The sequence below is a fragment of the Sarcophilus harrisii genome, chromosome 3 (assembly GCF_902635505.1).
Source record: "Sarcophilus harrisii chromosome 3, mSarHar1.11, whole genome shotgun sequence".
Taxonomy (NCBI): domain Eukaryota; kingdom Metazoa; phylum Chordata; class Mammalia; order Dasyuromorphia; family Dasyuridae; genus Sarcophilus; species Sarcophilus harrisii.
This window is the reverse complement of record NC_045428.1, coordinates 157034640-157048888: the sequence shown is the minus strand read 5'-3', so window position 1 is coordinate 157048888 and position 14249 is coordinate 157034640. Positions and strand designations below refer to the sequence as shown.

General features: G+C 38.3%; 1 protein-coding gene across 1 annotated transcript in view; it reads left to right on the top strand.

Annotated features, from left to right (window-relative positions):
• Window positions 1-2146: 2146 nt before the first annotated feature.
• EFNB2 (ephrin B2) overlaps window positions 2147-14249 on the top strand; it is a 51140-nt gene continuing 39037 nt past the window's right edge. The window contains exon 1 of the mRNA XM_003765745.4: window positions 2147-3412. Within this exon, the coding sequence (XP_003765793.1) occupies window positions 3291-3412 (122 nt within the window). The 5' untranslated portion in view covers window positions 2147-3290. The remainder of the gene's footprint in view (window positions 3413-14249) is intronic.

Sequence of the window (14249 nt, the reverse complement as noted above, 5' to 3'; positions counted from 1 at the left end):
AATGTGCCTTTCCCTGGATGATAGAACTCTTAAGATTCCAAGGGCAAATCTGCCCGTTAACCCCAAACGATTACCCTGAATGTAAATTCTTCATATTTTAAATAAAATGAAGGGTTTATTTGAAATTAATGGACGGGAGCGTTTCCGTTTTTTACCCTTCGGGTGATACGTTCAAAGCACTACTAGATTGAATGTAATGAATCATCGTCAGTATTTAAATATTAGGATTTTTTTTCTTCCATTCAATTCTAAATTCTGAATTAAAATTTATGATGACGTAACAAAAGCGATGCTGCTTTTAAGCCTTCAAGAAAAACGAAGTTTTATCTCCTGTTTAATGGGGTGTAAGAAAAGATTCCCAAATATCTTGCTAATACTTTCCTTTTATGAAATGATGTGATAAATGGGAACACCGATATACAATTAGGTTAAAGTCCTTAATTCTATAGTTAGAAGCTTTTATGTATTGAGGATCTCAGTTCTGTGGATAGTATATTAACCTCTCTCAAAAGCTTTCATAAATCTCTAGCGTATAGTTTGTTCGATCTTTTAAAAAGATTATATCCGTGGATTATTCCAAACTCGCTATGTCTTATTTCCATATGCGTGTGGCTGGCAAACTTTTAAAAAAACACTTTTCATTTTCTGCCGAAACTGGGTTCCACCGAGTTTACTAGCCCGGGTTAGGTCACCGGAAAAGTCTCCCTTACTCTTTCAACTACAAGAAAGCGAGAAATGGCCGCAAGTGGGCGCTGTGGCTCCGTGGAAGCGAGCTTTAGTGGTTTGAGAGCGCGTTCTGGACCTTAGAGGAGTATTTCAAAACTGAGCTTCCTGCAAATACATTTACGAGGAATGAAAGCCATGAAGTATTTCCTGCCCCCTCTTCACCTGGGTCCTTTCAATCTCTATTAATAAGTCCCTGCGTTTCGAATGTACTTATTTATCTCACATGCTCTTGGTTAAATTTCCTGGTCACCTTTGGGAAAGTGTTAAGTCTCACTCACATAGAGAGGATAATTAAGAAGAACGCTAACGCAGGTTTTCGTTTGCCGGGAAAAATTACAGTGTTGTTTTCCCAAGAAAAGTGTGGAGTTTGAGAGAGAAAACGCCCACAAGAAATGTGTGGAGGGGAGAAAGTGGCACTAACTCTGACAGACTAGGGAGAGCGAGGAAATTCACACCCAAGCTGAGAGCCCCTAATTATCTGCAGTATATTCAGGCGCCACATCCTTTTGATGTTGCTCTGCATTTCCATGCCCTGTTTACTTAGGAAGGCCCCTAGCTAATTGTTTTGTAACAAAATAAATTTTGAAACCCATTATTAAGAGGCATCGTGGGAAATAATTGAAGAGAGCTAAGAAACAATAGAGGAGACAAGGTGAATTCTCGAGATTTTAGTGTACCTTGAGAAAAGATACTTAAGGAACATCATAAATTGTTTTCAGAACCGCAAAAGATTTCACTTTCTGATTATATTTATGTACATAAAAGTTACACCGAAAATTTTGCAGGAAAGAAAACATTCCAGACTATTAGCATAGTTTCATTTTGAGAATGGAATAAATAGGGAAAAAAAAACATTTGTGGGAGGCAGAGCCGCGAAATATCAAGAAAAGGGTAATAAATCCCTAAACATTAATAAATCTCTTCTCCTCTCTCTCTTTTTTTTCTGTCTCTCTTTTTCTGTTTGTCTCTCTCGCTCACTCGCTCTCGCTCTTTCGCTCTCTCCCCTTTCAATCTTTTTTTCCCGCTCGCTCGCTCTCTATTTCTTCCAAAGAGTCGGAAGAAAAATGCAGGGTATATTTCATTGTTGGAAAAAAAAAAAAAACCATTATCGTTACGTGAATATAAATATCACTGGGGATGCTTTCTTTCTCAGTGTCTTCCAATTTACAGTATTGTGGTCCAGTTTATTAACGTTACGACCGAGGATGCGGTGCTTGGGGGCGTGGGGGTGGGGTGGGGGTGGGGGATTTACCTGTCAGACATCGGCAAGCCCCACCCAGAGATCGGATGTCGGCTGCTGGAGGTGTGTGACAGACTCTGGAAGCACCCAACCAGAGCCAAGCTCTCAGACAGCAGCCCTATGAGCTTCGCTTGAAGGGGCGGATGGGCTGAGTTTATATTGCTATGACAGCGAGCTCGAAGCGGTTACTTTCGTTCACTGAAGACTCGGAGCAGTAGCGACTTTAGAGCCTGAACAGTGAGGAGGAAGAGGCTGCTGCTGCTGCTGCTGCTCACATTCGCTCTCTCGCTTACAGGCGCACACACAAAGCCACACACGCACACGCGCGCACACTCACACACACACACACACGCCAGGCGAGCAACTGCAAGGGCTGGAGTAGCAACGGCAGCGGCGGCGGCGGCGGCGGCGGCGGGGGCAGCAAGCTAAACCCACACCCAAAGCAAAGGAAGGCTCTTTCTTCCTCTTCTTTCCCCTGACACTTTTTGCTGGTCCACGGCCCCGCGACTCCTGCTTACAAGCTTGAGGAGGAAGAACGGTGGGAAGATTTTGATGTGATTTTGAGGTCCGCCCGCAAGCCGCCTCCCCCCCACCCCATTTTCTCTGTCCTCTTCAGCAGAGTCAGCGAACCCCGCTCCCTGAGAGAGAAATGGAATCTTGCAAATGTGGCTTTAATGGACTTCGGGCGCTGATCCTCCCCCTGGATTTATAGACCGAAGCTGCCTTTCTCCAGAGCTCTGTCTGCAACTACCCCGACTGGTCCTCTGGGGATTACACCGTGCAACCTTGGTTGGGGCTGGGTGGGACGGAAAACTGGAGACGGCGAGACGCCTTTCAGAAGATTTTACCTATTTTTTTGTCACTCGCGCGCTCTACAGCTTTTGTTATTATTTTTTTAATTTTCCTTTTTTTACCTTCAAAGATCAAACGCCGTGAATGTGCCCGGGCACACTGGATCCCCACGGGAGTTTGCCGTTTGAGTTGCAGCTTGCGCTGTTTTCCGGAGCCCCGAGATAGCAGGCGGGCAGCGGGGGGTGGGTGGGGGGACTCAGAGTTTTTGCTTTGGGGGTATAGTTGGATTCTGGAATCATACGTTTGAAGGAGCGCTCGGAGGTCTACTGTAACTCAGATGACTCAGTGAATTGGCTTGCAGCAAATCACCAAGTGCACAGATCATTTTTTTTTGCTTTAGGTTATTTTTTATTTTTATTTTTTTAAATCGGAAGAATTGGAATTACGGGCGCTATACTTGGTTCTATTCAGGTACGGAAATCTCAAGGAGTTGGGAGAGGCTTTGCAAAAAGGGACTTGGAGCGGCTCGAGCATGGCTGTGAGGAGGGACTCCGTTTGGAAGTACTGTTGGGGCATTTTGATGGTTTTATTCAGGACTGCAATTTCCAGATCGATAGTTTTAGAACCGATATATTGGAATTCCTCGAACTCCAAGTAAGTTTCATTCGCCCATTTAATTCCCCTTCCCCTTCCTCCTTCCATCCTCTCGCATCTTTTCTTTTTTTTGACCAGCTCCAGTATTTCTATCCGTACCAACATCATAAAAACGGAATTTAGAGATTCAAAGCGCACTTTCCCCCTTGCCAGTGGTACTGTGCTCCACCGGGCTTGGGGCGGTATTCTCAAGTGCTTTCTCCTAGAGGAAGGTGCTACGGCCGTCGCTGAAACCGCCGTCTCGGATCACGTCCTCTTTTTATTAATCTAACCACCGAGCTTTAACCCTTTCCCTTCTTTCCGCCCCCAACCTTCCTTCTGTAGTCACTTTTCACTAGGTGGAGACTCCCTCCTTTGGTTTAGAGTCTTCTGCTAGAGCAGCGGCATCCCCTAGCTTCTCGGCCACCCGAGAGGGGAAAAAAAAAACCCAAAAAAAAAAAAAAACCTTTTCCTCCTCCCATCCCCCAAAGGAAAGCAAAGAAAGCGTCTCTCCGGTGCTAAAAGCCTTTGGTTTCATCTTTCACTCCACTGAAAGGTGTCGGATTATCTATACCTGATCCACAATTCTTTTTTTTTTGGGGGGGGGGGGCGGGGAGAAGAGAAACCTTGGCCACTACAAATGTTACCCGATGGAGAAGTGGGGGGCGGGAGTGAGAGCGAGAGGGTTGAACGGCAAGAAAGATTTCTTTTATCCGTAGGAATTGATTTCGTTGCAAGGTGAGGGTGAAATAAAGGAGCATAATAGCTGGGTCTCTTATGCGTGTGATGGCGTGGTGGTGATAAGGTGGAAATGAGAAAGATCAAGGAATTCCCAGGATTTAACAAAAAAAAAAAACCACCATTTTCTACCCCCAACCCACCCCCCTACTCCAACTCCGCATTTCTAAGCGTCGTTACATCTTTTGGGTAACCCTGCGCTACCTCATCTGGACAGCCTACAGGGAGCCTTACTGACCGTGGGGATTGCAGAGAGCTACTACTGTGAATCCAAAGATAGAACTTGGGCAGCGAACTTCTATCTCTCTCCTACTCCTACTCAGCGTCCCCCAGAGAAATCGAATTTTAAATTGCATATATGCTTCTTTGCTTCTATATCACTCTAAGTTTCTCTTCATTAACAACTTAAGAAAGAAAGCTATATGTGGACATAATAGCGGGTCTTTATTCAAAGAATCTTATTTAAAGCAAGAGGGTCTACATACATTTGCATTCTAAATATTAGAATTTTGAGATAGAAGGAATCAGATGTTCTGGAAAGGATTCCTTTGTGATGACGGCCTTCCTTAGAAGGTACAATGTTCAGTTGTGTTTTTTTTATTATTACTCGATAAGAACTCAATCTAGGTTATATTTTATCAAATCTAATCTAAACAAAGTTTTATTTAGAGAAAGGGTGGTTTTATGATGTCTTCATCCTTTACCAGCTCCTCCCTCCTACCTTCGAACCCTATCCACCTCTATTTGAAAGGTCTTGTAGAAAATAACTTTCTGTGACGGCTCTTAAATGAAACACATTTTCAAGAAAAATAGCTTAACTAAAGCGTCAAATGTGTACATTTAAATTGTATGTCAAAACCATTCTAAGGATGTGTATCACTTCCTGCTCCAGTGAAACTTTATTTTATAGAATCCCAACCCAAAAACAAGTAGAGGAAGTCTACAAGAAAGTGATGTAGACTGTGATTTTTGAATTAGGGAGCTATATATACTATCAGCCAGATCAGTAAAGTCTAATCCAGGTCTAAAGCAAATTTGGATTAGATTTAGAGGTATAAGAAATGTCAGACTGATCTAGAAACAACATTTTCAAGTAAAGAATTTACCTTCCACTCTTTCAAGAAAATTTATTATAAATCTCTCTAGACATTCTCAAAAATTTTAAGATTGAATATTCAAAGTTACCCATATATTCTCTGTTCAAAAGAGATTTTAGTCATTTTCAAAAATTTTCAGTGGTACAAGATAATATTTTATATATTCTATTAATAATTTAGAAGTTAATATAAGGATTCAATTTAGCCCACCTGTCTGGATATGCTCTTTTAAAACATGTGGTAGTGTTACTTTTTTTTTCCCCCCGACTTAGAAAACAGTGATTTAGAATCCCACCGCTCCAAAAATGTAATGTGCCAGTTGAATAGAGTGTAAAAGCTTAATAGGTACAAGGAACAGAATGCACTGGTAGGCCTGTTATGACTTAAAAGTAGTTGCACATAACTGCACTGGAGAAATGACTGTATTCTGAAGCTAGTGAGCAGTTTATTCCTACAGAGGTCACTCTTCCAATATGTAATGCTCTCAGCAGGATGGACCTCTTCTCTACCCTGTCTGGTTAGGCTGCTCTTACTTCTCACTTTCACTAATAGGCTCTTCTTAGGTGTTGATTTTTCCTTTCATGATGGAAACGTTCATATTTAACCCTTATTGGAATATATTTACATTCCTCTAATTTGAATTCTTTCACTGTTAAACTGTGTCTTTGATTTATCATTAACATTTTTGAGGGCCTCAAGTATTTGGATTTGGAAAGATCCCACTTTAAAAAAAAAGCCTCAGCTGATAATATTTAATTTCTTTTTCAATTTAAACAAGTAGAATAAAAAACATTCTTTTCAATTATGGAACTGTTTGGGGGTGGAATAGATAAGCCATTGAAGAATCGTCATCATTGTGAAGTACACTATTAAAAATAGTCTTTTTCTATTGTTGGGGTCCTTGGTTTACGGGCCATTTGGAGACCTGTACTTTGAAAAGGCCGATTTTAGTGATATTGCTATTGGTGTGTTTGCTCTACTTTTCAAGAGAAGAATTTCTTTCTAATTCTTGTCACAATTGTTTGTCCAGAGGATCCTGAATAATTTTTCTCATGGAAGAAAAAAGGTCATCCTAACAGAATATGAAGAAGGCTAGATTGAGAAAGTAGAATTTTTTTTTCCTGTGGCTACCTGAAACTCAAAATAGTGATGTTAAAGGATCTTTACTATAATTGCATCCTTTTAGTATAAAGCTTATCTGTGGAAGTTACATAATTAATTCAATGCCAATGAAAAGTTTTCCATTGGTAAGTCTGATATTACAGGGAAGTAGTCAACCTTGAAATTTAGTATCTCGGGTAAATATAAAGTGTGCCATCATGGATTTATAAATGTATATTATACATCTATACATAATCAATTTTGTTTAGTTTGGAGATCATCTTTTTTAGCAGGTGGTTGGCATAGGGAGCATGTAGCATCTGTTTTGAACGCAGGGTCCAGAAAATCCTTTGCAAATTCATTGTCTCCATAGCTACTTTAATCATACTATTCCCCTTTACCCCCTCCCCCCTCCCCAAATCCCAGGACATTTAGGAATTAATGAAAAGGAATGTCACAAAATGAAACATAATAACTACCCTGTAAAATTATATAAATTGCATTGCTACCTTTTATAGTTGACTTAGGTAAATGGTAGCATTTGGGGCTATTAAGCCTTCCTTTGGGGAATTCAAGAATGACTATGGAAGCACAGCTTCTATTACTTCATTAACATGCTTAAGTCAAGGATTAGAATTGGGGGTATATCATTTTATTTGAACAAAAAACACCACCACACCTTCAGTTCAGGGTTTTTGTTCAAATAAAATGATACACCCCCAATACACCCTAAAACTTCACTTCACAGGAAGTGGCAGTGTCTTCATATTACCTTTCAGGATGACTTTTATTTATTTTTTGTATGATTTTGGCCAAATGTTGCAGCAGTTCAGTTATCAGGGAAAAGTGTGTGTGTGTGTGTGTGTGTGTGTGTGTGTGACTGAGGTTGTGATACCCTGCACACCACATGTCAGATTAACAAAGCATTTTTCTTTCTCCATGGGATCTTTCTCTACATCATGCTGTAACCCTGATATTGATTGACTCAAGAAAAACAAAGAGTGGCTGAATAATTGGCAGATAACCTATAATACATGGACTCTGCTAGAGTCTACCTCTGAATAAATATGAACATGTCAGAGATTGATAAACTAAAACTACAATGGAGAGTCCTGTTTAAACAGTCTATTCAGTAGCATATATAAGCCAGCCTGAACCCGCCCCCTCCCGCCATTGTATCTTGAAATTCTTATTTTTGTAAGTAAACAAATGCACATTCAGTGCTGATTGAATAGCCCCTTGAACTATGCTCTGGAGTTTGAGTTTGGGTTAATCTTGTCGGTTTTCATATATAGAGAAAAAAAGGACAAAGCACCAGGGGTGGGAATTGTTCATGCTTTCACATCCACATTCCTTGCATCTTGTCAGGATGATAAACTGTAGGTAATGGACAGTCGTCGTTTCACGGGACAACTGAGCCCACTAGAACACAAAGAACTCGCTAAAGCGATATCTCACAACATGTTGGATTGCCTTCTTTTCAGGGTAGAATTTATTTGGGAATCCTGTGTCTTGGGACTGCACTTTTTAACCTCAAGTCATTATAACTTCAAGCTTCAGAAATAGGAGCTAGAGGTTAAACTGACTGGTTAAGCACTTGGTTATAATTCTTCCACAAAGCCAAGCTGTTGACACTTGCCATGCTAATGCAAAGAAATTCGAATAGCACCTCCAATCCTAATAAGTATTCCTGACACCTATTCTAAGGTATTATTAGTGCAGGTGAATTAGCAAGAGATTTCTAGAACAGCAAGAACAGAATTTTGGAATGCTTTCCCCTGGCCTTGCATGGGCAGGATCAACTGGAACATAATTGGCATAATTTTTATAGTAATTATCGAAAAGCCTCTTATCTGTAAACTTTACTAAGGCCAAGCAGTTGGGTAGTGCAGTAATTACTTTTCCATTGGAATTGCCGGCAAGTGATGAAATTTTTTTTTAAAATCTCAATCCTCCACTGATGTTTTAGTGAGCTCATTGAACCTCAGTGTGACACATAACTTAGAGCCACCTTTTCACAGAACATTCACCTGATGAGAAACTATTTGAAATCCCTGGATGACTGCAATGATGAGTCACAGAAATGGGAGTGGTAAGGAAAAGCAGCACATATGATATAGGCCTTAATTACTTTTTTAAAGTTTTTTTTTTTTAATAAAAACTTTATTCTTAAAAACCTTAATTGCAAATTAGGAAAATGGTCTTCTGAGAAAAATCGTGATTAAAATGGCCTTCATGTGTGGCTAATCTCTGCCTTCCTTTGCTGCTGATATAAAGAACCAGTTTTTCAGGTCACTTATCATACATCTACATAGATTTGCTTATGAGCTCACCCTTTGTGGAGCCTTGTGGAGACTTAAATGGGAGTGTTCAACTGTTTAAAATATTTTGATTAAAATATGCAGAACCCATAGAACTATAAGCTTCTAGCCAGGACTTAGTTCTTTCAGGGAAGAGAGGGTTTTTTTTTTTTTTTTTTTTTTTTTTTTTTTTGAGGGTAGAATTAAAAGAGAGATGGCATATATGAAAAGCAAAGAAGGAAGGATGGCAAATGGGACAGCGTTAGAACAGCTTGGAAAAACTCCTGTGGCTTCATTGTCTCTATAAAGGCAGAGAATACAAAGACGTAAGCAATTCAGCCCTTCTCCCATGATGGAAAATGTAAACCGTTGACACGGCTCCCCTGCTTAACTTATTTAATTCTCATTTTAAATTCAGCACTATACCAGCCGTGTGAACTCTGAAGATTTCTTTAGTAATCCATTTTGTAGTTCCGAATCAAAAACAAAGTGAAAGGGTCTGACACAATTTGCTTTTATTTTTAGGCAAATCAACCCTGGTCATAGTTAATAAGGGGATTACAACCCAGACTAGGTCTTTACAGATGTAATGTAAATCAAGGGCAGAGTATAAAGAAACTGATCCCTTTTGATTGAAGTATGGTAAAAAGGCATAGAGAAACTAGCAGCAGTAATCTGATTGTATGGCAATAAAACCACCATTTTCTGTCTTTCAGATAAAAATAATGTGGTAAATCCATGCAGTTCATAAGATGTAAAGGCAGATAAAGAGTGATACCATGGCAACATATAGATTAACTTGATGTTAAAAATGACATGTCTCTGAAAAGGGTGCAGAAAACTAAGGTCCTTGCTCCAGGCTGTTAGGTATTATGTGAGAACTGCACAGAACTTGGAAACTAGGATTAGAAAGTATGAAAGGCCTACTTGTGGCCTGGGATGGTTAAAGAAGTGAAGAAAAGCTGCTCAGTTCTTGCTCATTGGTGGTGTATAATATGGTAAAGGTAGATTTCATTTACTGCCCTTTTTTTCTTTTTTTTTCCCCTCTCCCCTCTACCTCCCTCCCCCCCTTTCTGGGGGAGATTTGGGCTGATTAAAACTTCAGATCACTGCAGTTGTTAGGCTCTGGAAGATTTTCCTTTTTAACTCCTGGCCTAACAGCAGCAGCCATTCTGTAGGATTAGCTGCACTCTGAGTTTGTTTCCTTAATCTATTTGGGCTTCAGGCAGGGACATGCTGGGAAGGAACAGAGACCAGAGGGGATAGGTAGGGCTGGGGTTATCTGAAAAGAAAACAGAGACCTTTTGATTTCAGCCATCTTTCAGACTGGTCTCACTCTCACACTGCATGGGAGAGGCAAAGATAAACATTACATATTGTCCCTCTCCCTTAACAAGATAATTCTTCTGCCATTTTTGCATCTCCCACCCTACCAAAAATAAAAGGGGGAAATCCAGTTTTAATTCAAATTAGCAATAAATCCAATATGCCCAAAGTGATGTGGCTAATCCAGATATTTTACTTATGGAATGTCAAAAACAATCCCTGAGTTAAAGAAGATAGTCTGTACTTGACTTTGGGAAGATTTCATAAGAAGCTATTTTAATGGTCTGTAGCTTTGAAAGTTAAGAAAAAGAAAAAGATCCAACATACTTTTTCTACATGGATCCTTTATTGCACCTATCTTTTTGCCTTCCACAGTTACAATTTAGTCATTTAAAAAGGGGGGGGGGGGGGGAAGAGGCCTTTGAACTTATCATTTAAGTACCATGCAGAGTTAACATCCTATAGGAACAAGCCCCAAAGGAAATATTTGCTTTATTGCTTGTCATTTTGTGCTGCTAGGAAAGATCTTACCATTACTTTGAGTGAGCCTACACTTTAAGCACTAAGAAAATACTGAAGGTCACAATAGCCATGGTGTATCTTGATCGAGGGAGTTAATTTCAGATGTGTTGGACAAAGTGGAATCAAGTGATGTGTTCTTAGAGGCATAGGTTATAACAGTTTTTTAAGTTTCTACACTTGGCCTATGAAAGTTTGTGAAAGATCTTAATTAGATCCTAAATTTTCTATTGAAGTTTTTTCACCCTGATAACCTAATCCCTAAACCGACCTGAATTACTGATAATCATTTATGCTTTAGTAGAATTTAAGGTTGTTGTTTTTTCCCTTCTTGGGATGTTTTTGGTTTTACAAATGTCTTTCAAGAAGAGAAAGTACCTTTGGAGTATTGATGCATTTACTCTTTGCCTTATTTAACCTTCCGTAGTCTATGTCAGAAGAATTTTTTTTTTTTTCATTTATCCAGATTCTGCTAAGCCTAGGGATACCCTCTTCTAATTTACAGGCTGGTCACATCCTAGCACCTTGCATTCTGCATTTGACAATGATTGCTAATGGGCCATTCAACTAAAGTATTTGCTTGTTAACAGGGAACAGAGCATGATAAATGTCCAGCAAGCTTGCGGCCTCCTTCAGCTTTTCAAATGCAGACTGGTGCATATTTATGGCAGGCAAATGACAAAAGAAGTAGCTGAATTACTCTGGCCTTATGCTTTCAGTTAGAACTAGGGTTAAAGTGATTAAAGAAATAATGCAAAAAGCAACCTCATTTGTTTGCTTACCATTATCCACCATTTAGCTTTCCAACCTACTTGCCATGACACATTTCAGAAATATTATAGATAAGGATAGTATATTGATCTAGCAAACCATAAAAAGTAGGTGATCATTTATGAAATATTTTCTATTCACTGAATGCTAGGTAGGCCTATTTATGTAGTTCTTACAGAGAATCAGCAGTAGGTCAAATATTGTTCATTTTTTTTACATATAAATTTAAGGGTATACTTAGCGTCCTGAGAAATTTGCAGTTGATGAATGCATTCATGCTGATTTCAAATAAAAACACATAATATGAGAAAGTCCCACTATGGAAAACAAGTCTGTCCTACTCTTAGTAGTTTTCTAAACAAAATATGATGGTGAAAATCACAATAATGAATTGTTAATTGGTTTGCTGTTTCCATTCTCCAAAGTTCTAAATATGAGGATTTTCAAAATATTAAGTGGCAGGTACACATTATGAATGCTCTAAGTGAATGAATACCTTGTAGGTGTCCTACACTATTTTGATTTGAAAACCCATCATTGTATTTAATATTACAGAACCTTTCTGTTTTCTCTTTCTAATTAAAACAATCATCCACATTCTCTCTGCTTTATTTCTGTGGCAGCTAGTTTTAATTAGAGGTTGTGCTACATTCCTCTTGTTCTTACTAGCCAGGTCTGATTAGACCTGAGGCATTTTATCCATGTCCTTTAGACAAATCCTTTACACACACCCACTTTTGCTTCTCTTGCCCAGATTTATAGAATTTTTAAAATGTGAGCTGTAAGAGAACATTAATACAGTCCCTCATTTTATGGGGCAGGAAACTGAGACCCAAATCATCTTATTGTGCTGGTAAAAGCAAAGGATTTGGAATCAATATTTCTTGGTAGTTATATGGCACTTAGGAAGTTACTTAATTTCTCTCTAACACTGTTTGCTCATCTGTAAAATGGAGATAATAATACTTGTACTCCACACCCTAGAAGCCATTGAGATCAAATGATAATATGTCAAAAGTGCTTTGAAACTTTTAAAATCTTACAAAAATGAATACAGTATTTATTAAATACTATGTGGAAAGTACTGTGCTGAGTGCTGAGCATACAAATAAAAATGTCAGGTAGTCCCTGCTCTCCAGGAGCTCTTATTCTAATGGGCAAAGATTACAAGTAGAGAAAATTTCAGCTGCAGTTCAGATAGAAATGTCCCATGATCCTTAGGATACAGAGGCAAAGTAGAAGGTAATTTTTTTTTTTTAATGTTATTTCCACTTATAAAATCTTCGTTTCTGTGGTTGAATTATTTGACAGTATTGTGAAGGTTGGGCTGGAAGCAGAAATAATAGAGTTCTAGATACTGTTGCTTCCCAAGGCTCTTGTATTTGTTGGTGGCAGCTGTTTGGCAGTTGTTGATGGTGGTCATAAGGAAGGTGGGCCTCTCTTTACATAATGACTTCTCCCTTCAATGATGATTGTGGAGACTGGTTTGGATGTAGGTATGGTTTGTCATCATTAATCATCATCATCATTGATTTATTTAAATGATTTGCCCAAACTCACACTGTGACAGACCCAAGACTAGAAAGTTCAGACATCTTGACTCCTAGTCCCAAATTCTCTCTGCTACACTATGACATTTATCTTCATATTTGAGATTAAGATCCATGTATATTGGAGATGGGGAAAAGAATATGAAGAAATGATTATACCGGCAGAATTTTTCTCTGGTGTTTTCCAATTCAGAAATTCTGGGAAGGGTTAGAGCCAGAGAATTTTTTTCCTTATACTAACATTTCATATCTATTATATGCTCCTGGAAACTCCTAATAGCATTCCTAGAATGCATTTTCCCATAGAAAGTGTTATAAAGTTTTTTGGGGAGAATTGACATAATGATTTGGGGTCTATTGTATATTAAATACATATGGGAGCTTTCCTGGGAACTCCTAATTTATGATATGTTTATATCAGAAGCTTATTCATTATAATGGAAATTTCTATATTATACCAAATTTATTTCTAGAGATCTAACTTTTATATGAATACTTCTAAAAAATACAGCAATTACTACATTATCATATATTAAAGAAAAAGTTTCAAATCCTATCTCATATACTTACTAGCTGTATGATATAGGGAAAGGCTCTTAAGTCTCATCATGCCTCAGTTTCTCTGCAAATGATTGGGGTTGATGGGTTTCTAACTTCCTTTTAGTTCTATGTCTACAATTCTAAGAATCTCTGTCACTTATGCTATAGATGTTACTTAATTTCAGAAATCTATTATATCAGTTTTTAATAAATAGAAAACTAGTATTCTAAAGGTAGACTTGGAGGCAGAAAACATGAGTTTGAATGTGACCTGAAATACTTAGCTATATGACCGTGGGCAAATCACCTAGGTCTTTGAAGCCCTGTTTATTTCTCTGTTGAATGGGAATAGTAATGGCACCTTACCTCTAAAGATCAAATGAGGTGATATATGTAAAGTGCTATATAAACCCTGGAACCCTATATAATTACAAGTCATTGTTATTGTTGTTATTTAAAGTTGCTATGTCTTAAAAATTAATCACCCTATGGTCATTTTGTAAGGAATCTCCTTTCTAGACCTAATCTAGACTATTTCTCATGGGATGGAAATCACTTTATTAGATCCATGTTTGAAATCTTTCTCATTTGCCAAACTGCCATGGTTTGTGTTCTCTAAGTATAGTCTCTAACAGTGTAATGCTATTTGCAAAACACAATGAGGTATCAGAGTAGCACTTTGGTGGAGGATCATGGGTAAATGTGAGAAATAAGGAAAAGAAAAAACCAGGAGAGACAAGTAAAAAAAGAGTGGTGATATTTTAACCTGAACATAGGTTAATTTTATATGTAATGTATAGTATATAACAATATAAATAATACATGATATGTTAATAATGTAATATATCATATATGTAATATATATAATGTTTAGTATATAAGTCATTATAAACTTTTTGCTATGCTATTTTATACA